This window comes from Electrophorus electricus, chromosome 11 (assembly GCF_013358815.1).
Source record: "Electrophorus electricus isolate fEleEle1 chromosome 11, fEleEle1.pri, whole genome shotgun sequence".
Lineage (NCBI taxonomy): Eukaryota > Metazoa > Chordata > Actinopteri > Gymnotiformes > Gymnotidae > Electrophorus > Electrophorus electricus.
In genome coordinates this window covers 24,183,654-24,211,429 of record NC_049545.1, presented here as the reverse complement: position 1 = coordinate 24,211,429, position 27,776 = coordinate 24,183,654, and the positions used below count along the sequence as shown (strand labels likewise).

General features: G+C 49.6%; 1 protein-coding gene across 2 annotated transcripts; it reads left to right on the top strand.

Moving 5' to 3' along the window:
* The first annotated feature begins 285 nt into the window (after positions 1-285).
* On the top strand, positions 286-27,143 carry coro2a (coronin, actin binding protein, 2A). Of its 2 annotated transcripts, none has more exons than XM_027022756.2 (13): positions 286-660; positions 9,806-10,006; positions 18,518-18,634; positions 19,067-19,216; positions 19,400-19,579; positions 19,840-19,956; positions 20,385-20,489; positions 21,209-21,305; positions 21,775-21,887; positions 22,350-22,440; positions 22,982-23,292; positions 23,508-23,612; positions 24,868-27,143. In XM_027022756.2, exons 1-13 carry the CDS (start codon positions 646-648, stop codon positions 24,898-24,900), a joined length of 1,635 nt encoding a protein of 544 aa, XP_026878557.2. In that variant the 5' UTR covers positions 286-645; the 3' UTR covers positions 24,901-27,143. The 2 variants fall into 2 exon arrangements, with proteins under 2 accessions (XP_026878557.2, XP_026878558.2); XM_027022757.2 differs by having other exon boundaries at positions 24,457-27,143.
* The last annotated feature ends 633 nt before the right edge of the window (positions 27,144-27,776 follow it).

Here is a 27,776-nt window from a genome sequence, read left to right as displayed (position 1 = left end):
CACAATTACCCGAATATGATTACAGGCTCCCAGCACAAGCACTTGTAGTTTAACTACCGCGTGACGCACCGTGCACTGGGCATTTCACGGCTCTAAAAATAAAAGTAACATTGTCCACGTCGTGCCATCGTGTGCGTCGGGCAGACGAGGCATGTGGAGGTCACGCGTAGGCTGCGTAATAAAGTAGCCGCTTGTCCTCGAGTCCGTGCCCCGCGGACAGCCACGCGCGTGGATCCTGCGTCAGCGCGGGGGGGTCCCGGCTGGTAAACTGTCCACGGAGCTCTCAGGGGACTGGTATGCGCTTAGCAAGACAAAAGACGCGCAGGGCGTGTAGGGTTACAGGAGCGCAGAGGGACTCCTCCTCTCCCCACCCCTCCACTACCGCAGCGCCTCCGCCACTCGCCGCCCGCCTTCAGTTCGGCACCGAGTCATACGTGATATCCTCGCCCTACCGCTGACTATTTGCGATTTTTTTTTTTTTTTTCGTGTGCGTTTTTCGGCGCTTTTCGCCCCAGACAACCTGCACCCAGGACTCATGCATGCGCGATACGTTACTCTGAGCAGGACACACCGCTGAGACACTGATCAAGACCGCCCGCTTCAGAGAGCGCGAGGGGCTCATCCCGTCACCTGTCTTCATATTGCATGACCAATACAAAGGTAAGAGGCGCGTGTATGCGGCTCGCGACTCCGCGCGAGAGGTAGATGTAGGCGGCTCGTGTAGCGACTCTGCTTACATTCAGGTTCTTTATTTTGATCCCAACCGCGTGTCCGCTTCCGCTGCTTAGTGCATATGAGCTATTTTGAGCACCTGGGAACATATTTCCATATTTCCCGGCCTAAAACTATCGCTGGTGTTATTTAGGTGGCCTAGTCTATCACTTTCTTGTCACTTGCAAGAGCTGGTAAACTCATTTATTCTCATTTCAGATAAAAACGTGTTTAAGACCAGCAGCTTTATTTTCCAGCTTCTACTGACTGATGGGATGTGCTGAATGCAGAAGAACGTCAAGCACATATCGCCCATTACGCGCCTGGTGTAACGTTACGGCCGGCGGCTGTAGTCAGAGGAACGCGTTCATCTGGTGCGTGTGTGTGCGTTTGGCATGAAAGGCCACTCAGAAAGTCTACTTATACCTATAACGCGTGTCGTGTAAAGGATCCTGGCCAACACCAAATGCAGCTTTCCTACACAGGAGAAACGGGTGAAGCCGTTTGTTAGACTGCCTTGCTCACTCCATCTAATGTGTACGCGTGTTTCGGGAATGGGAGAGCGTGAGGTACGCAGTGCACATTTGCATTGTATTTGTTTATTGTTACAATTTTTGTGCCTGCCATCTGAAACTAAAGTGAAGCCTGGCGTGTCGCTAAGCACAGTAGAGGTGTGCAGAAGTGTTATGGTCCCGTCGGTGAGGCGCTTCTTAAGCGAGCAGAAGACGGATGCGCACGTGTCAACTTCCCGCAGTCAACGTCTTCACTAGTCACGGAGAGCAGCAGCCTAATCTCTGCTTCATTACAGAGCAGAGGAGTAAAACGTCTCTCTGCATCAGTGCTGTATTCAAGCAAGCGCTGAGATTGAGAAGATTTGTTGCCAGTGAAGTTTTCCTTCAGCACTCGTTTAAACTTCAATCCAAACTCCCATGCCGCACTACTCTCACACTCCACTCTAAACCCTACACTTTCATTTAAACCCTGTTATTAATCCGCGACTGTTTAAACGGTGTGACGTCATCTTCTCCCCGTTGAGTTCCAGCCGGGTCATGGGTCTGTGCCCTGCGGTTCTGCCAGATGACAGAAAAACCGAGAGGTTGCACAAGTGTGAAGATGAAAGAGAATGAAGGAGAGAATGAGGAACAGACAGAGACACACACAGAGAGAGAGAGAGAGAGAGTGTTGGGATGGTGCTGTAGCTTTGTGGCGGTTGCCAGGTATCAAAGTCCTGCAGGTGCGGCAGCGTGGAGGTGCAGGAGGCGTGGCCATGTGCAAACATGTCCTTGGACCCCCTAGTTCTCTCGCCCTAATCGACCCCAGCCTGCCCCTTCCTGACCTCTCGGCAGGCTTCTGAATAGACAGTGTTGTAGCGGCGCCTGTTAGCTCTGTCTGTGTTACTGTGTTAGACGTAGCCTGTGCATATTGCGTGGGCAAGAAACCAGCAGAAAACCGCCCGTCCAGACCTCAGTCATGGAGTGTTGCAATCGGCAGGAAGAAGCCATCATGGCAGCTGATTGTGTAACGTGTTTGGAGTCTCTGTCTCCGAGGTCTGTCCTCAGTAGCTCCGGAGCCCCAGGGTGTTTCCCAGTCAGCAAACCCTGGGCTAGTGTACGCCTCCTGGAGGGCACTGCTATGTGCCTGGAAGGAACATCAGTATACAGACACACACACACACACACACACACACACAACACTACCCAGACTCACCTGTAGCTCGTTTGTATCTCCTATGCGTAAGTGCATTTTTGAGTGGTGAAGTGTGTCTTCTCCCTGCCCGCTTCTCTTGCTGTGTGTGTGTGTGTGTGTGTGTGTGTGTGTGTGTGTGTGTGTGTGTGTGTGTGTGTGTGTGAGATGGTGACTTCACCATGTCCCCTCCCCCTACCCACTTACCTCAGACTTCTATGGCAACCTCACAGGGTGCTCTGATTTACAGGGCCTGTCCTGGCCTGCGGGGGCAATTGTGAGACAAACATCTCACCTGGACGTGGTTTCTTATAAAAGAAACCGAGCAGCCCACCCTTGGAAGATGAAACCTCACTCCTGTTGTTGTTGTTGTTGTTGTTGTAAACTGTCATGGTCCTTCTGTTGTTGGTTTAGACTATTATGAGATGGCTTGGGGCAGAACAGTAGCGTATAAACAGATGGCTTTATGTCTTAGTGGAGTGAGGGCAGATGAGGAGGTCTGTTAGCCCTGAGATACTGACCTCTGTGTGCATGTTCTCCGACATGTGTTCACTTTGAATCACCTGCAAAGCCCCCATTTGTGTTTCATCATGCAGAATGATGTTATACAACAAGGTCAACTACATATACTAGACTCCCTCACAGTCTTCACTGTGTGTGTGTGTGTGTGAGAGAGAGAGAGAGAGAGAGCGCGAGCGCGTAATACTTTGCTCATTAGCTGGGGGGTGGGGCAGATGTAATGTGTAGTAAGAAAATCTCAAATATCAGCACCAGTTTCCTCACATAAGGATTATATGAAGAGGGCAGAGAGATGGGATTTAACACACACACACACACACACACACACACACACACACTCTCCCACACACTCCTGCACACAATGGTGGCACACTGTTTCCAGACAAAACTAATCTCTGGTAGACGTCTAAGCAGAACTGAGTCATCAAAGACTGCAGAAAGAAACCATGATTCAGCAGTTTCATAAAGTGACCATCTCCGCATCTTCAGTCACTGCTGATGCGTTTAAAACACCCCAATGGGTCAGCAAGGGAAACCCCATCTGTTATTCTGTGTGTGTGTGTGTGTGTATGTTAAGGCACTCTGCTTTTACCATTAGCAGCCTGGTGTTGTAATGGCTTCATATGCGTGATGAGTGCAGGACTTGGAGGCACTAAACCCCTCCTCTCCCTGACTGTCCTACTGTAAGGCATTGATGGGATTGATTTAGTGTCGGGTTTCCTTGTCTTACTGGCGCGGCCGTTCTCCCTTCATCACCTGCTGATGGGAATCGTGGCCTGTAGTAATAAATGGTGTAGGATTTGTTATGAGAGGAAATGGCAGTAGTTTGCTGATACTGGTTTATCTTAAACTGGTGTAGCTTCAAGGCAGGAAGTTTTAAGTTAAGCTTGTCTTGAATGTTTCAGTGTAACTTCTGGTTTCTGTCTAAACACTGCTGTGTCGGTTTAGTCCAGTAGTTTGGTTCTGAGCTCTGCAGGCTGCCTCGTGATTCAGCAAGCGAGGCAGGAGTGAGCAAAAGTGAACAAGCGTGAAGAAGTGAACTCGGAGTATGGTGCTGTTTTCTTCTCCATCTGATCAGGGGAGTGTACTGTTGGACTGGGGACTTCCTTCCACTTCACGCTTGTTTCCATTGGTGGGCTGTGAGACGTTGTGTGTGTGTGTGTGTGTGTGTGTGTCTGTGTGTGTGGTTCTCCCAGCGTTTGCTTCGTCCTCTAATGCTAAAGGCTGTTCTGTAAACAGCCTGTTTGTTTAGCAAAGTAACATAGGGTGGGACCGATTGTGGAAAAGTGGACAATGCAAATGTGTAGCGAAGCTACTCTGCCTCCAGAGTGGCGGGTGAGCTCTCCGAGTCATGAACACTGAGGTGTTGCGTGTGGTCCCACCCACACGCGTAGGCCAGTCTTCTGTGTTCACACTGGTGGTGTTATCATCAGTAGACCGAGAGGTTACCGTGACGTCAGAGATTTAACTTACAAATCCTGAGTCAGGGTGTGGTTGTGGTTTGTAAGCAGGTTTTAATTAAGGTGTGGACAGAGAGACCTGTTGTGAGCCTGCCGTGGCTCCGGACCACGGCTCTCCAGACCACGGCACTCTAACTGTGGAGTGGAATGCTAGCACAATCCAACTGGCCCCAGGTGTTGAATGTCCTGCATTGCCCCTTTAATGGCGGGTCACACCTGTAGGCGTTTTCAGGTGAAACATCCACACCTGCCTGCTCTGCCACGCGATACGTGGCTCTCACATTTTCTGTTCCTCCGAAACCTGCGGATCTGGAGCCTTGCATGTGAAAGAGACCACAAAGCCTTCTAATGGCCGATCTGTCTCTCCCGCCGACACCCTGGAACCTCCCTCCCCCCCAGCAGGCGCGCACAGTCCCAGTGTGCTGAGACCAGACTCCATGACCAGGTGTTCCACAATCAGACCACTGCCTTACCTGCTTATCAGAAGAGATAATGTGTGACCTAATTACACCTCTTTTCCTGCTCTCTCAGCAGACGGTGCCTTTTTCCCACAATCAGGGGTGTTTTGCTGCAGGCCTGTAATCTGCCCCTGCAGCCTTCCGGAAAGCTCCGTGCCCTGAGCTCCAAGTCTATGATTTGGTTTGGGGGGGTGGGGATCGATGTGAGGCTGTCATCCCTGCTGCCGTGCCGCCCTGTCCTGCCCCCGTATGCACATGGCCTCACCGGGTGATGTGTGAGGAGTGTGGACACCCTCCACGTGGCTTGCGGATGCTTCTGTCTGCCTGACTCAAAAGTTTTTACTTGAAACTTCATTGGGTTTCTGGAACGGTGCCAGTTAGAGGTGTTAAGAAACAAAGCGCTACTGAGTGCGAGGCAGACAGCCGTGAGAGCAATCCAGACCATCGTGGCCATTGCCGTGTCTGTGTTTGGTGCTCTTTCACTGCAGAAGTGCCATGAACCAAAGCTGCGGCACAAGTCACCGTGACGGATCAAAAAGAAGACGTCACTCCCCAGGAAATGAAACCTTACCCTGTCGCATCACCACAGTCATTTCAGTTATTTGGTCTTTGAAAGCTGCTTTGCTGCTGAACTACAGGTTTTAGTTTTGTGTGAAACCTAATGAAGATGGTGATGAGTGGAGTAACGTCCTGGTTCACCCACGGGACGCCCTGTCCCGCACTGTTACCTGTCCCGCGGGGCGTCCTGCCTTGTCTCCTAGCACAGCCCGGCTGCGGCAGGCAAGGAGAAGGAGAGTCCTTCACTCCTGAGACGGAACTGATCCGACTGGCAGTCACCTCAGACACGGCCTTACTGGAAACACTGATCCCATAATATCAAATCACAGTTATTTTGTGTGTGTGTGTGTGTGTGTGCACTTGCACATGTCTTTCCATAATTCCTTGGGTTTTAGAGAAAAGGGCTAAAATTGCTTCCTCTTAAGAGTCATCCATGGTGGAGCAGAGCTTGTGTCTGTGATAAACATGCCGATAAGGTGAAGAAAACTTCAGACAATCTTTTGTTCTTATCAGGTCTCAGCCAGACAGGATGCTGGACTCTGACCACTGATTGAAATGTGCATTCGTAGTTTGTGCGTGTGTGCGTGCGTGTGTAGAAGTATGTGCATGCTTGTGTTTCTAAGGAAATGTGTATGTGTCTGAATTTCGTCAGTTATTGAGTGTGTATATGCTTAACCGTCAGTATCTGTGGGTAGTATCTCGCGTGCACACACACACACATTCACAGCCTGCACTGCAGTTATATAAATCTTGCTGATGTGTGGTGATAACCAGTGCACCCATCTGCCTGTGTGTGTGTGTGGGGGGGGGGGGGGGGGGGTGAGGTGGGACAGGCTTCAGCAGGAGAGAAGCCTTAGAGCAGGTGTTCATGTCTGAGCTGGGCGCACACACACACGCCCTCTGCTGTGTCCCTGTCTTGCCGGGGGGGGGGCCCATTGTGTGTGTGTGTGTGTGTGTGTGTGGCGGGGGGGTAGGGTTAGGGTTCCAAGGCCCTTCACTGCAGGACAGGGCACGCTCCAAAGATGGAGGCTACACCTGTGATGAAACGTTACTCACAAATCTGTTTAGGGTGACCTTGCACACCACAGGTATAAGACTGGGAAAACTAGGAAAGACTTGATCCAAAAAACTGGGATGAGAGCTAAGGGTCGGGAATTCTCCCATGGTGGTGATTTTCAGGAAGGGTTATTTCTGAGTTTTATCACCCCTTATCAGTCCAGCGAACTGAACTGTAATGCACGTGTATATGATCAAAAACACATCAGATATGGCTACAGTGTGTGTGTGATGGATGTACATGTGATGGAGTCAGAGTTCACTGGTATTATTTGCCACTTTGCCTTAACACTTCACTCTGCTAATGGTTAATCAACACTTCTGCAGTTAAACGGCTCCAGTTAATTCTTTGTTCTGATTGGACAGAGTTTTATCATTGTGTCCAGTGTGTTTTCTCCATATCCACTTCCCTGATTTGTTATCTGAGATGAGAATAGAACTTGGATTCTCTCATTTAATCTGTCATTTTACCTTTTGGGTGTTCTGACGGGCAAGAAATTCTGTTAGACTGAGGGAAATATCTTTAGGGCACCATCTTATTTTCCCGAGGGCAGTGTGTTACTTCTGTAAACTCGCTGAGAGTGTGAGTGTGTGTGTGTGAGTGGGACAGCAATCTCCGTCATTGTAGGTTTTCCTGGATACCCCCCAGTTTCACGTTTCTCATGAGGATCTTATAAACACACGAGACGACTACTCAACCCAATGAGTCCTTGCACAAACTCACACACAGTGGCATGTACACGAACACACAAAAAAGCATTAAGTGCGTTCAGCAAAGAGGATGACTCTCAATCTCAGAATCTAGAGTAAGTCTCTCTCTCTCTCTCTCTCTCTCTTTCTCTGTCTCTCTATGAGATACAGATGAGTTGGAGATGTAGTGTGAACCCGTAGTCTCATATTGCGACTGTCATGTGCGTTTGTTCCGCATTGGATCTGTGCTCACCGCCTCTCTGTTCCTCTGATAGATGCAGAGCAGATGCAGCAGCCCAGTGTTATGGAGCTGCTTTGTTTAAGTCGTTTAAAGTTAAAGTTAAAAGTCGTTAAATGTTTAAAGTTAGTCGTTTAAGTTTGTTTAAGTCGACTTTGTTTAAGTCGGCATGGTTTTATCATTGTGAACTGATGTCCCGTCCTGCCCCCACTACTGTTTGTAAGACCACACTAAGCGCACACACATCTCTCTCGAGTATTTTTGCACAGAAGACTGTCTGCGACATTCTTAATTTTGAAAAAAACAGGGCTGGTTGGATTTTTGGATGAAGAGCCTTTATAGGAGGTGCAGGTCTTACAGAAGATAACCGAGGTGCTTCACGTTTAACACCAATGGAATTCCAAGATGAAGTTGTTTGAATGTGCTGTTGAAAAAGAATGCCACTGTTTTTGCCTAGGCTGTATCTGACTAAATGGCCATCTCTGTGTGTGTCTGTGCGTGTGTTTGTGTGTGTGTGTCTTCCCTCCCCTTGTTAATAATAAGATAAGATGGTGCCATTCTGAAGGTGATCTGCTTGCATTTCTTGCGTTTGCTCATTGTCCTTGGGAGATTTGATAGCAGGAGATGATGTGTTCTTGTCAGGCCTGTTCCACTGCTGTGTACAGATATGATCAGCACACACACACGCGCACACGCACACGCACGCGTGCACACACACACACACAGACACACACACCCTTTTCTGAAGTTCTCAGTAAGGAGGTTTCACTCAGCCCCTGGGGACTGGGAGGTCTGACTGCAGTGTGCTGCTCTGTGCACATCCAGCAGGGGGGTGAAGGGAATACCAGCGCATCTCTCCACACCTCCTGGTATCTCCTCTGAGCTGATACTCTCCAGTTTCTGTGAATTCCAGCAGCAGAACCTGAACAGCTTGGAAAGAAACCAGCCGCACAGGGAGTGAGAGGGTGAACAGAGCTGAGGGGATAAGGCAGTGCTGGAAACTAACATTTGGTCTATGTGAAATTGTGTGTTGTAAACCAGGGCTCGGGTCAGAGGTCAAGCTCAGGTCTTAGAGGGCCACAGTACTCTAATATTTAGTGTCCTTCCTGTCCTACAGATCACTGTTACATTTGTTAGTAAAGCAATAATGCACAAGGGGCCATGAGTCACAGCAATTTTATTATTGGCAAGACACAAAGCAAAATGTCGTTTTATTATTAACCATATTCAAAATATTCAAAAATGTATTCAAAATATTCAAAAATGTATTCAAAATATTCAAACATTTATTGAAAATATTCAGAAGTTCTTCTGTGTAGTTTGCTAACAAGTTTTTGTTGCTAAGCAACACAACAGTAAAGATTAGTCTATTCAGTGGACACAACAAGTTTAATGATTTACGAGCCTGGGGCATTAATAGAGTCCTGTCATTGTTAGTGATTATACTGAGGATTTCGGGTTTACGACACAGCTCAGCCAATCAGATTTTAGGACCAGAACTATCCGTTTTATAAATAAAGGTGAACCGTAATCTCTGCAGTGCCTAGATCCTCTGATCAAGGAGTCTGACACACCTAGTCTACACCATTAGATTCTGAAAGTTCAAATTATTACGTTGTGGGCATGGTAGCTCAGTTCTAGATGCTTAAATCACAGAACATTTTTCCTTATTTAACTGCAGTTATTTTGTGATTTTTGCTATCCAGAGTCCCAGTGTACAGCTATGATGGTCACCTCACCTCTTGGAACTGGGCCACTCCCCCACAGGCTTTAGGCCACACCCACTGGTACTGGCTCCACCCTCATGCGCATACCTGCTCCATGGTCTACCTCCTTTCCAGAGATTGATTACTTATTAATGCAGTGAGGCTACACACCTGAAACCAGACCCATGTGAGGGGAGGGGGGGTTGGAACCCACTCCTACCCTCTGAGGAAACCATGATGCACTCTGTGACACGACATACACACACGCGCACACACACACTGTGAATTTCAGTATTCAGTTGGAGCAGACGTGGGTGTGATGTGATGTGAGCTGATCTGGTTGTGTGTTTACACACCTGCCACCCTGTGCTGAGAGTGCAGTATCCTCAGTGACGCTTCTTTACAACACGACTGGTTTTCCCGGTTTCATTTCTGCTTGCGCTGGCACATGCGGGGTGTTTGTGTAGCAGAGCCCCGTCTCATGCTCGGAGACGTGCAGGACAGACGTGTCCTCTCACTCTGTGTAAGGCGGGACTTCAATATCCCACCTAATGCGACTGTTGCAGTGTGTTGGGCATGTAGGTACTGGGAGTGGGTGTTTCTCTGGTTTTAGTGATGGCTATGTTTGTATGTCTATATGAATCTATATGAATTTGGACTGGGTTCTGCTCTGTTCAGACTGGGTTCTGCTCTGGTCTGACCTGGTTCTGCTCTGTTCTGCTGTAGATGACATGGCGTCCACAGTACCGAAGTTCAAAGTTCCGTCACGTCTTTGGAAAAGCTGCCACCAAGGAGAACTGCTACGATGGTGTACCAATAACACGCAGTGTCCATGACAACCACTTCTGCTCTGTCAATCCACGCTTCATCGCCGTCATCACTGAATGTGCCGGGGGCGGAGCCTTCATCGTCCTCTCCATCAATCATGTAAGTTGTGCTCCTCACAGTTTTTGGCTCATTGAAAAAGTGGGGGAGGGGCGTGGAGTGTGTGGTCCATGCTCAGTGTGTGCTCTGGTTCCCACTGGAACCTTCCGTGTGTTCTTCAGGACAGGGGATACCCAGGGCTACACCACCGCCAGGGGCAGGCAGGCAGGCGGGCACCACCCTCCCACACCACCGCCAGGGGCAGGCAGGCAGGCAGGCGGGCACAGCACGTGGGGGGTGGAGGGGCTGGAGTTCTTACAACACAAACACACAGGACCCAAAAAAACAATCCAGTCTGTAAATGGTGTGTCTTGAAGATTGTTGTCCTCCTGTCCTTTTCTCGTCCTCCGTCTGTGACCGTGTCAACAAATTGGCCTGAACATGTGCATGCTTGTGTGTGTGTGTGTGTGTGTGTGTGTGTGTGTGTATGTGTGTGTGTGTGTGTGTGCGTGTATATGTTCGTGCACTTGTGTGCGTGTGAAGCCATTGTTCAGCTACATGGTAGTAGTTGCGCTGGCCTTTGAGTCAGTTTCTGCCTCCAGTTTCAATGCTACAGCTCCTAGACTGCGGCACACACGCACACACACGCGCGCACACACACATACTGCGCTCTGTCTGCCCCACCCCCTAGCCCCCTGGTGTCAGGTCATGCCGGGTGTGTTTCTTGTCCAGTCTTGTGCTGGGGTTTTCCCACAGGGCATGTGGGGTGCTGTGTTATCTTGCCCATGGTTCATGACTTCATCCTAACTGCCGTGCCAGGCACGCCTCCAGGTGACATCACAGGCTGCATGGCTGTGTGTGTGTGTAGTGTGTGTGTGTGTGTGTGTGTGTGTGTGTGTGTAGTGGGTGTGTGTGTGTGTGTGTAGTGGGGGTGTGTGTAGTGGGGGTGTGTGTAGTGGGGGGTGTGTGTGTGTAGTGTGTGTGTGTGTGTGTGTGTGTGTGTAGTGGGGGGTGTGTGGGTGTGTGTGTGGGGGGTGTAGTGTGTGTGTGTGTGTGGGGGTGTGTGTGTGTGTGTGTGTGTAGTGGCGGTGTGTGTGTGTAGTGGGGGTGGGTGTGTGTGTGTGTGTGTAGTGGGGGTGGGTGTGTGTGTGTGTGCGTGTAGTGGGGGTGTGTGTGCGTGTGTGTGTGTGCGTGTAGTGGGGGTGTGTGCGTGTGCGTGTAGTGGGGGTGTGTGCGTGTGGGTGTAGTGGGGGTGTGTGTGTGTGTGGGTGTAGTGGGGGTGTGTGTACGTGTAGTGGGGGTGGGGGTGTGTGTGTACGTGTAGTGGGTGTGTGTGTGTGTGTACGTGTAGTGGGGGTGGGGGTGTGTGTGTAGTGGGGGTGTTTGTGTGGGTGTGTGCGTGTGCGTGTAGTGGGGGTGTGTGCGTGTGCGTGTAGTGGGGGTGTGTGCGTGTAGTGGGGGTGTTTGTGTTTGTGTGCATGTAGTGGGGGTGTGTGTGTGCGCGTGTAGTGGGGGTGTTTGTTTGTGTGTGTGTGTGTGCGCGTGTGCGTGTAGTGGGGTTGTGCGTGTGCGTGTAGTGGGGGTGTGCATGTGCGTGTAGTGGGGGTGTGCGTGTAGTGGGGGTGTGCGTGTAGTGGGGGGGTGCGTGTAGTGGGGGTGTGCGTGTAGTGGGGGGGTGTGTGTGTGCGTGTAGTGGGGGTGTGTGTGCGTGTAGTGGGGGGGTGTGTGCGTGTAGTGGGGGGGTGTGTGCGTGTAGTGGGGGTGTGTGTGTGCGTGTAGTGGGGGTGTGTGTGTGTGTGCGTGTAGTGGGGGTGTGCGTGTAGTGGGGGTGTGCGTGTAGTGGGGGTGTGTGTGTGCGTGTAGTGGGGGTGTGTGTGTGCGTGTAGTGGGGGTGTGTGTGTGCGTGTAGTGGGGGTGTGTGTGCGTGTAGTGGGGGTGTGTGTGCGTGTAGTGGGGGTGTGTGTGCGTGCGTGTGCGTGTAGTGGGGGTGTGTGTGCGTGTGCGTGTAGTGGGGGGGTGTGTGCGTGTGCGTGTAGTGGGGGTGTTTGTGTGTGTGTGTAGTGGGGGTGTGTGTGTGTGGGGGTGTGTGTGTGTGCGTGTAGTGGGGGTGTGCGTGTAGTGGGGGGGTGCGTGTAGTGGGGGTGTGCGTGTAGTGGGGGGGTGTGTGTGTGCGTGTAGTGGGGGTGTGTGCGTGTAGTGGGGGGGTGTGTGCGTGTAGTGGGGGGGTGTGTGCGTGTAGTGGGGGGGTGTGTGCGTGTAGTGGGGGTGTGTGTGTGTGCGTGTAGTGGGGGTGTGTGTGTGTGTGCGTGTAGTGGGGGTGTGCGTGTAGTGGGGGTGTGTGTGTGCGTGTAGTGGGGGTGTGTGTGTGCGTGTAGTGGGGGTGTGTGTGCGTGTAGTGGGGGTGTGTGTGCGTGCGTGTGCGTGTAGTGGGGGTGTGTGTGCGTGTGCGTGTAGTGGGGGTGTGTGTGCGTGTGCGTGTAGTGGGTGTGTGTGTGTGTGCGTGTAGTGGGGGTGTTTGTGTGTGCGTGTAGTGGGGGTGTGTGTGTGTGGGGGTGTGTGTGTGTGCGTGTAGTGGGGGTGTGTGTGTGTGTGCGTGTAGTGGGGGTGTGCGTGTGCGTGTAGTGGGGGTGTGTGTGTGTGGGGGTGTGTGTGTGTGCGTGTAGTGGGGGTGTGTGTGTGTGTGCGTGTAGTGGGGGTGTGCGTGTGCGTGTAGTGGGGGTGTGTGGGGGTGTAGTGGGGGTGTGTGTGTGCGTGTAGTGGGGGTGTGTGTTTGTGTGTGTGTGTGTGGGTGTGTGTGTGTGTGTGTGGGTGCGTGTAGTGGGGGTGTGTGTGTGTGGGTGCGTGTAGTGGGGGTGTGTGTGTGTGGGTGCGTGTAGTGGGGGTGTGTGTGTGTGTGTGTGTAGTGGGTGTGTGTGTGGGTGGGTGGGTGTGTGTAGTGGGTGTGTGGGTGGTGGGTGGGTGGGTGTGTGGGGGGGGTGTAGTGGGGGGGGGTGTGCGTGTAGTCGGTGTGTGTGTGTGTGTGTGTAGTGGGGGTGTGTGGGGGTGCGTGTAGTGGGGGTGTGTGTAGTGTGTGTAGTGTGTGTGTGGGTGTGTGTGTAGTGTGTGTGTGTGTGGGTGTGTAGTGGGTGTGTGTGTGTGTGTGTGTGTGTGTGTAGTGGGTGTGTGTGTGGGGGGGGTGTAGTGGGGGGGGTGTGCGTGTAGTGGGTGTGTGTGTGTGTGTGTGTGTGTGTAGTGGGGTTGTGTGGGGGTGCGTGTAGTGGGGGTGTGTGCGTGTAGTGGGTGTGTGTGTGTGTGTGTGTGTGTGTGTGCGTGTAGTGGGTGTGTGTGTGTGTGTGCGTGTAGTGGGGGTGTGCGTGTGTATGTAGTGGGTGTGTGCGTGTAGTGGGGGTGTGCGTGTAGTGGGGGTGTGCGTGTAGTGGGGGTGTGTGTGTAGTGGGGGTGTTTGTGTGCGTGTAGTGGAGGTGTGTGTGTGTGCGTGTAGTGGGGGTGTGTGTGTGTGTGTGTGTGCGTGTAGTGGGGGTGTGCGTGTGCGTGTAGTGGGGCTGTGTGTGTGCGTGTAGTGGGGGTGTGTGTGGGGGTGTGTGTGTGTAGTGGGGGTGTGTGCGTGTGGGTGTAGTGGGGGTGTGTGTGTGTGGGTGTAGTGGGGGTGTGTGTGTGTGTACGTGTAGTGGGGGTGGGGGTGTGTGTGTACGTGTAGTGGGTGTGTGTGTGTGTGTACGTGTAGTGGGGGTGGGGGTGTGTGTGTAGTGGGGGTGTTTGTGTGGGTGTGTGCGTGTGCGTGTAGTGGGGGTGTGTGCGTGTGCGTGTAGTGGGGGTGTGTGCGTGTGTGTGTAGTGGGGGTGTGTGCGTGTAGTGGGGGTGTTTGTGTTTGTGTGCATGTAGTGGGGGTGTGTGTGTGCGCGTGTAGTGGGGGTGTTTGTTTGTGTGTGTGTGTGTGCGCGTGTGCGTGTAGTGGGGTTGTGCGTGTAGTGGGGGTGTGTGTGTGTGGGGGGTGTGTGTGTGTGTGCGTGTAGTGGGGGTGTGCATGTGCGTGTAGTGGGGGTGTGCGTGTAGTGGGGGTGTGCGTGTAGTGGGGGTGTGCGTGTAGTGGGGGGGTGTGTGTGTGCGTGTAGTGGGGGTGTGTGTGCGTGTAGTGGGGGGGTGTGTGCGTGTAGTGGGGGTGTGTGTGCGTGTAGTGGGGGTGTGTGTGTGTGTGCGTGTAGTGGGGGTGTGTGTGTGTGTGCGTGTAGTGGGGGTGTGTGTGTGTGTGCGTGTAGTGGGGGTGTGTGTGTGTGTGCGTGTAGTGGGGGTGTGTGTGTGTGTGCGTGTAGTGGGGGTGTGTGTGTGTGTGCGTGTAGTGGGGGTGTGTGTGTGTGCGTGTAGTGGGGGTGGGGGTGTGTGTGTGTGCGTGTAGTGGGGGTGTGTGTGCGTGTAGTGGGGGGGTGTGTGTGTGCGTGTAGTGGGGGTGTGTGTGCGTGTAGTGGGGGGGTGTGTGCGTGTAGTGGGGGTGTGTGTGCGTGTAGTGGGGGTGTGTGTGTGTGTGCGTGTAGTGGGGGTGTTTGTGTGTGCGTGTAGTGGGGGTGTGTGTGTGTGGGGGTGTGTGTGTGTGCGTGTAGTGGGGGTGTGTGTGTGTGTGCGTGTAGTGGGGGTGTGCGTGTGCGTGTAGTGGGGGTGTGTGTGTGTGGGGGTGTGTGTGTGTGCGTGTAGTGGGGGTGTGTGTGTGTGTGCGTGTAGTGGGGGTGTGCGTGTGCGTGTAGTGGGGGTGTGTGGGGGTGTAGTGGGGGTGTGTGTGTGCGTGTAGTGGGGGTGTGTGTTTGTGTGTGTGTGTGTGGGTGTGTGTGTGTGTGTGTGGGTGCGTGTAGTGGGGGTGTGTGTGTGGGGGGGTGTGTGGGTGTGTGTGTGTAGTGGGTGTGTGTGTGGGTGGGTGGGTGTGTGTAGTGGGTGTGTGGGTGGTGGGTGGGTGGGTGTGTGGGGGGGGTGTAGTGGGGGGGGTGTGCGTGTAGTCGGTGTGTGTGTGTGTGTGTGTAGTGGGGGTGTGTGGGGGTGCGTGTAGTGGGGGTGTGTGTAGTGTGTGTAGTGTGTGTGTGGGTGTGTGTGTAGTGTGTGTGTGTGTGGGTGTGTAGTGGGTGTGTGTGTGTGTGTGTGTGTGTGTGTGGGTGTGTGTGTAGTGTGTGTGTGTGTGGGTGTGTAGTGGGTGTGTGTAGTGGGGGTGTGTGGGGGTGCGTGTAGTGGGGGTGTGTGCGTGTAGTGGGTGTGTGTGTGTGTGTGTGTGTGTGTGTGCGTGTAGTGGGTGTGTGTGTGTGTGTGCGTGTAGTGGGGGTGTGCGTGTGTATGTAGTGGGTGTGTGCGTGTAGTGGGGGTGTGCGTGTAGTGGGGGTGTGTGTGTAGTGGGGGTGTTTGTGTGCGTGTAGTGGAGGTGTGTGTGTGTGCGTGTAGTGGGGGTGTGTGTGTGTGTGCGTGTAGTGGGGGTGTGCGTGTGCGTGTAGTGGGGGTGTGTGTGTGCGTGTAGTGGGGGTGTGTGTGTGTAGTGGGGGTGTGTGTGGGGGTGTGTGTGTGTAGTGGGGGTGTGTGTGTGCGTGTAGTGGGGGTGTTTGTTTGTGTGTGTGTGTGTGTGTGCGTGTAGTGGGGGTGTGTGTGTGTGTGCGTGTAGTGGGGGTGTGTGTGTGTGTGTGTGTGCGTGTAGTGGGGGTGTGTGTGTGTGTGTGTGTGTGCGTGTAGTGGGGGTGTGTGTGTGTGTGTGTGCGTGTAGTGGGGGTGTGTGTGTGTGTGTGTGCGTGCGTGTAGTGGGTGTGTGTGCGTGCGTGTAGTGGGTGTGTGTGCGTGTGTGTAGTGGGGGGGGTGTGTGTGTGCGTGTAGTGGGGGTGTGTGTGCGTGTAGTGGGGGTGTGTGTGCGTGTGTGTGTGCGTGTAGTGGGGGTGTGTGTGTGTGTGTGTGCGTGTAGTGGGGGTGTGTGTGTGTGTGTGTGCGTGTAGTGGGGGGGTGTGTGTGTGCGTGTAGTGGGGGTGTGCGTGTAGTGGGGGTGTGTGTGTGTAGTGGGGGTGTGTGTGTGTGTAGTGGGGGTGTGTGTGTGTGTGTGCGCGTGTAGTGGGGGTGTGTGTGTGTGTGTGTGCGTGTAGTGGGGGTGTGTGTGTTTGTGTGTGTGTAGTGGGTTTGTGTGTGTAGTGGGTGTGTGTATGTGTGTGTGTGTGCGCGTGTAGTGGGGGTGTGGGTGTGTGTGTGTGTTTGTGTGTGTGTAGTGGGTTTGTGTGTGTAGTGGGTGTGTGTATGTGTGTGTGTGTGCGCGTGTAGTGGGGGTGTGGGTGTGTGTGTGTTTGTGTGTGTGTAGTGGGTGTGTGTGTGTGTGTTTGTGTGTGTAGTGGGTGTGTGTGTTTGTGTGTGTAGTGGGTGTGTGTATGTGTGTGTGTGTGTGCGCGTGTAGTGGGGGTGTGTGTGCGTGTAGTGGGTGTGTGTGTGCGTGTAGTGGGTGTGTGTGTGTGTGTTTGTGTGTGTGTAGTGGGTGTGTGTGTGTGTGTTTGTGTGTGTAGTGGGTGTGTGTGTGTGTGTGTGTGTAGTGGGTGTGTGTGTGTGTGTGTGTGTGTAGTGGGTGTGTGTGTGTGTGTGTAGTGGGGGTGTGTGTGTGTGGGTGTGTGTGCGTGTAGTGTGTGTGTGTGCGTGTGCATGGAGTGGGTGTGTGTAGTGGGTGTGTGTGTGGGGTGTGTGTGTGTGTGTGTGTGTGTGTGTGTAGTGGGTGTGTGTGTGGGTGGTGGGTGTGTGTGGGTGGGTGTGTGTGTGTATTGGGTGTGTGTGTGTGGGGGGGGGTGTGTAGTGGGGGGGTGTGCGTGTAGTGGGTGTGTGTGCGCGTGTAGTGGGGGTGTGGGGGTGTGTGTGTGTGTGTGCGTGTAGTGGGTGTGTGTGTGTGTGTTTGTGTGTGTGTAGTGGGTGTGTGTGTGTGTGTGTGTGTTTGTGTGTGTGTGGTGGGTGGGTGTGTGTAGTGGGTGTGTGTGTGTGTGGATGTGTGTGCGTGTAGTGTGTGTGTGTGCGTGTGCATGGAGTGGGTGTGTGTGTAGTGGGTGTGTGTGTGGGGGGTGTGTGTGTGTGTGGGTGGTGGGTGTGTGTGGGTGGGTGTGTGTGTGTGTGTATTGGGTGTGTGTGTGTGTGGGGGGGGTGTGTAGTGGGGGGGTGTGCGTGTAGTGGGTGTGTGTATGTGTGTAGTGGGGGCGTGTGGGGGTGCGTGTAGTGGGGGTGTGTGGGGGTGCGTGTAGTGGGTGTGTGTGTGTGTATGTGTGTGTGTGGGTGTGGGGGTGTAGTGGGTGTGTGTGTGTGTGTGTGTGTGTGTGTGTGTGTGTGTGTGTGTACCTCTGCTATCTCTTACAATGTGTATGATGCACAGTGGCTTAATATCAGTTCCCATTCATCAGCTCTGCTGCTCGCCCGCTGCTCCCTAATGAGATGGATGTCTTGCTGCTGTCACACCAGGCTCTCCGACTCCCTCACCATAGTGAGAACGTGGCTGGAGCAGAAAGCTGTAGTACATGTAGTAGTAGCTCAGTACATCTCCAGGAGCAGGCTTGGTAGTAAACTCTGCACAGCGATGGCTCTCCAGGAGCAGGGTGGGTTGGTGGTTAGTATGTGTTTGAGTCTTTATCTGGGTGGAGTTTCCATGTTCTCCCTGTGTTTGCGTGGGCTTCCTCTGGGGTCTCCAGAAAGCTCTGGTGCAACCTTGACTGAAATGTTGAGTATTGCGAAATTGACTACTGTCCACAAACTCCAATCCAGCACTTCAATTGCAATCCTGCATTTTTTAATTGCCAGTAGTCAATTTATGTCATAGAACATAAATATTGAAATCATAGGTCCAGATACTACAGAGGTTCCAATCTTTCCTTATCCAGGCGTCAGGTGAAATGACAAAGTTGCTAGTCAGTTAGATGACTTGACCACCAGTAATTACAAAATCCTGGACTGGAATTTGGACACCTCCAACATGTTCTAATTGACAGTTTAATCAGAGAGGCAAATTAACGATTATTTCCTTATTTATGGTCGTGACTTGGCTGTATACCCATACCGACTCTGTTCCAATTGCTTGGCTTCAAAAAACCCAGGAAGATTTCCATGAACAGAGTAGCTGGCGCATTATTCTACAGTGCTGCTTCTGCCCTGACTTGTTAGAAACCAGTCAGACATACGAGAGAGAGAGAGAGAGAGAGAGAGAGAGAGAGAGAGAGAGAGAGAGAGAGAAAGAAAAAAGCTGACTGTCTCAGGTGCTGTGTACGACTGGAGTTGCTTTGTGGTTTAGTCTTTATCTGTTTGAGCATTGTGTGCTGGTGTAACGGTGAAGTGTGTGTTCACCCTGCCGTAACAGGGAATTGTGTGTGTGTGTGTTCATACTGCTGTAATGGTGAATGTTCTATTGAACTCCACCACACCTTTTTCCCCTGAGCATCACACACCTCTGTACATGCTCAGCATACATTCCTTAGCTGCCATCAGGCCAGTGTGATCACCATGCACACACACGATCCAGCATACTGTGGCAATAGTGCGGAATCTTTCCTCTAACCCGTTGCCCTTTGCGTGTGTGTGTGTGTGTGTGTGTGTGTGTGTGTGTTTCAGACAGGAAAGGTCGATCCACACCATCCAAAGGTATCAGGACACCGCGGGAACGTCCTGGACATCAAGTGGAATCCCTTTAATGATTTCTGCATAGCGTCCTGTTCAGAGGATGCTACGGTCAGTACGTGTCCGCTGTCTAAATAACACACACCACATTGTCCTGAATCACATGCAAAACCCCACAGACTCCTTCTGTAGCATTTAATGGAAACAAAAGACTTGGACTCTCTCTCTTTTTTTTTTTTTTCCCCACTGAATCCTGAACTTGGTGTAGTCAGTTATTCCTTAAATGCAACGTTTAAATGTGCAGAGTGCAGGATAGAGAGACATAGGGCTAGGACAGAGATGTAGGGAAAAGAGAGAGGGAGAGACAGACAGACAGAAAGAGAGACAGACTGAGAGAGAGCTGGGACACAGTGGGAGGACACAGTCACTGGAAGGCTTCCAGTGTGTATATTTAGTGGTTAGACACTGTCATCAACCTTCTCATCTGCTGTATTACTGCAATTGACTAGGTGTGTGTATGTGTGTGTGCACGTGTGTCTCCAGGTGAAAATCTGGGACATCCCTAAGCATGGTGTGCTGAAGAACATCACGGTTCCATGGAAAGAGCTACAGGGTCACTCTCGCAGAGTGGGTCTAATAGAGTGGCACCCCACAGCCAGTAATGTACTCTTCAGTACAGGATACGACCATCAGGTACACGTGTACACACATCACACACCACACTGGCTGTACTGGAGATGCAGTTCATATGTTACTGCTAGAAGGGGGGGGGGGCACACAGGGATTGTGAAATAGTACTGAAATGTGTGTGTGTGTGTGTGTGTATTTACGTGCCTGTGCTTATATGCATGTGCTTGTGTGTGTGTATGTTTCCAGGTGATGGTGTGGAATCTGAACACTCCAGAGCAGGTGGTGAAGAATCCTGTAAGGATGATAAGTGTTCACCCCGAGGTTGTTCTCTCCATGTCCTTCAACACAGACGGCAGCCGCCTCGCAACCTCCTGTAAAGACAAGAAGATTCGTGTCATCGACCCGCGCACAGGGACCCTTCTACAGGTGTGTGAGACTCAGCCAGTGCCCTGTGATATGTGAGTTATTCTCTCTGTTATAATGCAACCGTTCTGCTGTCACAGTGACATTCTGCTGGTAGAACAGTAAAATATCAGTATTATAAAGCAGATTTAGAAGTTTCCATTTTCAGTGAATATCACCAACAAATAGAATTGCACTTTCTTAACCCAGTGGCTGAGCTTTTTTTTGAGCTGTTTTGCTCTGTTTGTATTTTTTAAGATCTCATTCTCCCTGTGTTACTTCAGGAAACCAGCTGTAAGTCGCACAGGGCCAGTAAGGTTCTGTTCCTAGGGAACCTGAAGATGTTGCTGTCCACAGGAAGTTCTTGCTGGAACCATCGGCAGGTTGCACTCTGGGACCAGGTAAACACCATATGCCTTTCTTCCTCTACAATCCCAACATGGTGTCACACAGCTTGCTTAGTGCACAGTGCCCTCTATTGATAGAATGGTTGTATAGCATCTTTTTCCCCTACATCCTTTCCAGGGATGGGATGGTTGTAGCTGAGACTTGTCTGTACATTCTGAGTGTGTAGTTTTACAGATAATAGACTTGGGGTAAGACCTAAGCCTCTGTGTGTGTGCGTGTGCGTGCGCGTGTGTGTGTGCGCGTGTGTGTGTGCGCGTGTGTGTGTGCGTGCGTGTGTGTGCGCGCGCATGTGCATGCGTTTGCGTGTGCATGCCTTTGCATGTGTGCGTGTGCATGCGTTTATGTGCATGCGTGTTTGTATATGTGTTTGTGTGGGTGTGTGTATGTGTTTCTGTGTGTGTGCATGTGTGTGCACATGCAGGAGGACCTTTCTCAGCCTTCATTCCAAGAAGATCTGGATGGTTCCTCTGGTGTGTTGTTTCCCTTCTATGACCCTGACACACACATGCTTTATATAGCTGGAAAAGTGAGTATTTGAAACTGCAGCATATAATACTATGACACTGAAACATGTGATACTACTGAGTGTATGTACTGAGCGTGTGTGTGTGTGTGTGTGTGTGTGTGTGTGTGTGTGGACACACTCTGCATAACATGCTCTAACACATTATGACTGGTATATGAGGGAGTGTTGGTGCCCGTTGTTTTACAAATATTATGTAAACAGTGGTTATAGTTTTAAAATGTAATTGCTCACCCAGAGCCGTCAGCGAGTCCCCAGTTTGGTTTCTGTATCCTACACTATAGAGACCCCTTGGATTTTCACATTTACATTGACTATTTAGTCATTTGCCCATTTTTGGTTTTACACAGAAAAAAATGTCATCTTGATATCAATTTCATTTCTGACAGACCAACAGCAAAAAAAAATCGATATTTTTTTATTTGAGGTGGTTTGTTCATGGGAATATTCAGCAGAAAGGTGTATGTAGCTGTTTGGGGGGGGTGTAACTGTTGGGGAGGTGTAGTTGTATGGGTAGTTGTAGTTGTTTAAAGAGGGGTGTCATTGTCTAGATGTAGTTGTTTGGTGCGTGTAGTTGTGTAGGTGTAGTTGTTTGTGTATATGTAGCTGCTTGTGTAGGTGTAGTTGTTTCAGGGTGTAGTTGTTTGTGCATGTATAGGTGTAAGTGCAGTTGTTTGTATTGGTATAGTTGTCTCATCTGCAGTCTCCTCTGTGCTCTGTAGGGTGATGGGAATATCAGATACTATGAGGTGAGCGCAGAGAAACCCTACGTCCACTATCTGACTGAGTATCGATCTATCCTTCCACAGAAAGGAGTGGGTATGTCACACACACACACACACACACACACACACACACACACACTCATACACACACACACACACACACACACACACATCGATATGTTTATCTGTTTGCTCTGCTGCTCCTGTACTTCTACCAGTCATGCAAATTACCTGCATCAGTATTTGAATAATACAATTCCCAAGCAAACCAGGGCTGTCCACCTGTTGTCATGGTGCTGCTGTAACAGTTCAACTTCTGGGTGGAAAAGGCACTCACTCACTCATTCATTTATTCATTCATTCATTCATTCACTCCCTCTTAGTAAAACAACAAAACTCATTAGAAAATGGTAAAAGTCACAGATAATGTAAAATCATGTCTAGTTTATTCCTGACAATTATCCTGTTTCTTCTTGAAATAGCAGGATAATAATGGGACAAGATGTATTGGTTAAATAACAATGTATGTTTTATTTATGTGTGTATGTGTTTGTGTTTGTCAGGCGTCATGCCAAAGCGTGGTCTGGATGTGTGTTCCTGTGAGGTGTTCAGGTTCTATAGACTGGTGACAATCAAGAGTCTCATTGAACCTCTGTCCATGATTGTACCACGCAGGGTAAGACAGACAGCTCTACTACAGCTCTAATTACAGCTCTACTACAGCTCTAATTACAGCTCTACTACAGCTCTAATTACAGCTCTACTACAGGTCTAATTACAGCTCTAATTACAGCTCTACTACAGCTCTAATTACAGCTCTAATTACAGCTCTACTACAGGTCTAATTACAGCTCTACTACAGGTCTAATTACAGCTCTAATTACAGCTCTACTACAGCTCTAATTACAGCTCTACTACAGGTCTTTCAGCCTTAATCCCTACAGCTTCCTCTTTAGCTCTTGTTCCTGCTCTCTGTTAAAGCCCCCCCCCCCCCCCCGCTCACATAGAGCTCTCTCAACAAGAGCTCTGCCTGCAGCTCTGCCTTCACCTCTCACTGTCACTATGGCCTGCTTGGCCTTACAGTTAGAACTGTTAACGTGAGAGGATGTGGAGGCTAGTGTATGGCATCTTCTCGCAGTCTGAGACATATCAGGAGGACATCTATCCCATGACAGCCGGGAAGGAGCCAGCTCTGACTGCCGAGGAGTGGCTGAGTGGAGTGGACAAAGGTGAGAGTCTCTATACACCCCCCCCCACACACACACACACACACACACGAGAGCATTCCATACTTGCTACAAGCAAAATTTGTTGTCTCTTACACGGAAGCTGAGTCATCGTGACTTACAGCTATGATGCCGTGTTTAGACTATTGATAGCAGCCATTCAAACGCATCCTGGCAGCCAAGCGCGGAGGGCATGTCTGCAGTTCTGCACGGTTCTGCGTTGAAACGCTTCTGCCAGGGTGCAGCTCTTGGGTTCGATAAGGAACAAAAAGTGAACGTGTGTTGCGTGCTGGGCCATAGCTGGAGTCATGGTGGGTGTGTTGGGCTTGGCATGTCCTGCTCTGGTCCAAATCGAGTCCTCCACCCGAGTAAACATCTGAGCGCTTGCTGAGGGTGGGTGGTGGCACACCTCCCAGTATTCTAAGTCCTGCTTTGTCTGCTAATTCAAAGGTGCTACAAGCAACTGAATCATATAATGAGAACATCTTGCTCTTTCTCCTTTCTATCTTTCTACGCACTTCTGTCTCTCTCTCCATCCTTCCAGGCCCCATGCTGATGTCGCTCAGGCCAGGCAGTAAGGTGGAGACGTACATAGACCACCTGGAGTCCAGAAAATCACTGAGTGCTTCCCTGGACACGCGGCGTTCCCAGAGCCGCCCTGGTCTGCTCCAGCTCGCCTACATCCAGGAGCAGCTCGGCTTCGCCCAGAAGGAGGAGCACAAGGGAGCAGGTGTCTCCCCTTCACTGCTCCCCTCCTCCAGAGAGAGGAGTCAGGACAGGAGCTGTGCCCTTTCCACAGCTGCCAACAATCACGAGGACCTCACACAGAACTCGCCTCCCAAAACTGAGAATGAGGTCTGACACACACACACACACAGTGTCTCTCACACACATTCTCACATGGACACTCATTTTGTTTTTTACAGCTACATTTCATTTTGGAAGTAGTTTGAGTCATAATTTTTTTTCTTTCGGAACATTCTCAGTATAATAAAAGAAATGTTTTCTAAGAAGCATTACATTCTTGTTTCCATGTGTGTGTGTGTGCGCATGCGTGCATGTGTGTTCAGCTACGGCAGGTCTTCTATAAACAGCAGGAGGAGATTCGGAGGCTCCGTGAACTTCTGAACCAAAGGGACGTTCGGATAAAACAGCTGGAGCTCGAGATCAAAAACGTGAGGAACTCGCAGAGCTCCCGCTGATTGTGCGTGTGTGTGTGTGTGTGCGTGCGTGCGTGCGTGTGCGTGTACACGCACTAGGAAACCCAAAGCCCCACTTTTCCCACACCCAACACTGTATACCCCCAACACACTCCCCATTACCCCACCTGCTCCTCCACCTTCTCCTGACCACACCCACCTGAGCCAAGTCTAGTTCATAGGCCCTAAACCCTAACCCTAAATCCTAAACCCCTAAACCGTAACCCTAACCCTAAATCCTAAACCCCTAAACCGTAACCCTAACTCTAAATCCTAAACCCCAAAACCGTAACTCTAACCTTAAATCCTAAACCCCTAAACGGTAACCCTAACCCTAAATCCTAAACCCCTAAACCGTAACCCTAACCCTAAATCCTAAACCCTTAAACCGTAACCCTAACTCTAAATCCTAAACGCCAAAACCGTAACCCTAACAATAAATCCTTAACCCCTAAACCGTAACTCTAAATCCTAAACCCCTAAACCGTAACCCTAACCTTAAATCCTAAACCGTAACTCTAAATCCTAAACCCCTAAACCGTAACCCTAACTCTAAATCATGTCTGTACAAATACAGATGTAGGTTTATTTTACTCATGTTATTTTGTTTCATTTTTATGACTCAGTGCTATGCAAAGTTTTTGTTTTGCAAATGATCCTCTTTGAAATGTCCTTTTGTTTTGGAGAGAAACATTGTGCCTGCCTTACACAGTGAATGTGAATATTTGTGCACATGTGAGCGTGTGTGCACATGTCAGTGGAGGTAGAAGGGACTTCATACATTGACTGTACAATACATTGAATGTTTGTGTTTTTCCAGATTCCGTTTGCTAGTTAAAATGCTGTATGACGCTAAAGGGAGCCTTTATTAGCGGAGCAGGGAGGGCGTGAGAACAGAAGACTCTTTGTGTCGTTGTGTTTACAGCAAGAGGGACTGAAGCCTCAGTCAGGCTCTCGCGCGCTTCTCCTCGAGCTACCACTAGGTCTGAACGCTGTTTAAGCACACTCGCGTCTGTGCGGAAACGACACTGGCCCACACGCTTTCAATTGTTTAATTTACTTTTTGCTTTTCTTCCTTTTTTTAAGATGGCGAAAAAAAAATAATAACAGTATAAAAAAAATTGTCTGTAATCTAAGCAAACTACTCTGGTTAACGCAGAAAGATGCAGTAAGTTTGAGACTCTGTGTTAACACACTGATCTCTGCTTGTGCACTGTGTGGACTGAAACAGGGAACCCAGCAACAGCCATCCTGTGTCTCCTGAAGTTTCACTTTGTGCTCTTTCCCTGATTGGCTGGCTCTTCAATGACAACATGCGTTTCTCCTGCCACCGTCCGTACAAGAGCAGCCAACGTGTTCTCCCAAGGCTGGTGCTTAAAATGGGGAAAATGAGTGGCCTAAGTTCCCGTGTTTGCCTGCTGATGCTGCATCTGTTGCCCAGCACCGGTCTCCGTGGAAACCACACCCTCATTCTCTCTTCTCCTCACTGGGTCCAGCTAGATTCGCCAAGCTTGTTCCTTGGACAGGGTTGTGTTATCAATCGATCTCAAACAGCAAAATGGGAGTTCTTCAAATTCCCGTCACTTCTGGGATAGGGTTTCCAGATGGCATTTTCAGGTCAGTTATATTTTTCCAAAGCATATGAGAATGTGGATCAATTTGAGAGGGTAAATAAAGGGTTAAAGTGATTTCTTTCCCTTAGAATTAAAATGATTGTAAGACTATGGTGGTATTGGGTTGGCAGACCCAGGCTCTGGTTGAGAGGACCATGCTACTGAGATTGCAGAGTACACATTGTAGCACAACTGTTTTTAGTACAAATGCATCTGTTTTTAGTAGAAATGCACATCTGTTTAATAGAAACCACAACATCCCCTGTCCTCAGTCAACACCGTTCCCTTACGAAAGCCTGACCTAAATTAACATTCAATGCTGTTAGTTAATTCAGTCCTAACAATGTTTTCCATTCCAAATACAATTTTGATACTAAAAGGTAGAAGTTGGTTTCTGGTGTACTAAAAAAAAACCAACGATGGAAGTTGTTCACTGACTTTAAATGTATCTAACTCAGATGTGCACATTCATGAGGTGTCTGATGCTCTCAGCTTATCTGTGCGCAGCACATGTGTGGGTGAGCGGAGCTCCGTCAGCGCTGGTCTGCACCTGCACTGATCACATGCAAAACTGCACATAAATAATTTTGTTGATTCGTCACCCACAAACCCATAGTTTCACATGTGGGGGGAGCCATACATTGCTTAAAAAATGTTTTTGTTCAGATATTGGTTTGTAAATGCATGCAGTATCAATGGAAATGTCACTGGTTCTTAGTTTTGGATAAAGTTACTTTCTAAAACTTTACTATGTTTAAAACTGCACTATAAAGTTGCACACTGTGGTGCCTCTACTGCTGCAGCTTCAGAGGCACTGGGGGAAATTACAGCATGTTTGTATATCCTCTCTCCCCACTTATCAGGCCTTTGATATCGATACCAGAATTTATTATGGGTTGGATTAATATATAGATCATGACCTACAATTCAGATGTCATTTTTGCACTGACCCACTATCCTTTGTGCTATTTTAAAGGTGTGTATTTATATATACATATAAATGAATGTATACATATAAATGAATATATACATTTATATATATTATAGATTATATAATATATGGTTATATAATGCAGTTAGCATTCACTAATTACCAGTTACCCATTTAAATTTGTATTTCAGGGTTTAACAGTATAAATGAGTCTCTAATACAAGGGATATTGGTCTTCTACCTGTCCATGTCTTCATTACAGTATGAACATAATTCAGGCCGTACGGAGGATGAAATGCTATGTGTGAGATTGTGAGGGTCTGTCAGAACCATTCAGTTCCAGTCACTGGTCCAGAATGAATCAGGGTGTGTTCGGTTCTATTGGGTCTCACACACGCATACACACGCAGGGTGTATCTAACTGCCTCAGCAGTCTTCTCTCTAAAGGTTTTGTGTTTGCTCGTATAGTCTAGTGACAACCATGGTGAGTGACTGGTAGATCAAAATTCCGTAGATCTTGCCAGCAAGTGAGAGTTGCAAACTCGTATTTGAGGTTGCTTCTTGAATCTACCATTGCTACCCACAATTCCTGAGCTGAGAGCATGATTGAAAATCACTTACTTTCAGAGTGAAACAGATATTATCAGATCACACTGTTTTCCTTACAAATCTCAAATATGAGAAAAAAGCCCAAATCAGGAGACTGGATGTGTGCGCTCATTCTGAAGCATCTGACGCCTCACCCTGAGTGCTCCAGGCCATGTGAGCTGATGAGAGCAGATCATACCATCTCCCTGGACCTTCTCTCCTGTTCCTTCTGCTCCAGGTGCTGGAGAACACTGACTTATCTCATCACTGTCATCTCTCAAAAATGACCCTTGTTTTGGAAATCCTACACCCGTCATCTCTGTGTATCTTTCCAAATGCAGTGTATTCACAAATAAAATGAGCATTGTACAGTCATATCATTTCCTCTTGCATTTGTTTCTGATGTTTAGTGACACATTTCCTACCTCACTCAGTCAGATCCTCTGCGAAGTGCAGACCTTGTTAAACAACTGATGATTTGTTAATGAGTTGAATCAGACAAAAAAAAATATCCACTAGCCACCATATTGAAAAAGCCTTCATTCTACCCACATTTGCTGTCAATTGTATTAGGGACAATCACTTATTTACTGGTAGTGCCACATCAGCAACCCTTTTTTTTAAATTGGTCACTGGTCAGTTTCAGACCACAGCTGATAGTTAAATGTCGTAATATACTATACTGTCACTAGTGAATGATAGTAGCAGTTGAACTGGTTAAACAGATGAAGCCTATTACACAGAAAAGCACCTCAGTATGCTTGACATTTTAAAAACCAGAGCATCCAACTCCTTGTAGAGACCCAACAGCCTGTGGTGCCAAACACAATCTTAACACCCCAGTCAGTGCTTGGATTTATAACTAGGTGTTGTAACTGGGATTAAACTCAATTGTTATTGTCTGAAATCAGACATGCTTGCTTTACAAGTACATTTCAGTGTACTTGATTAATACAGGCAGATTATTGTCAGGTAGCAAAAATGCTAGATGAACCAGGTAAACATTGT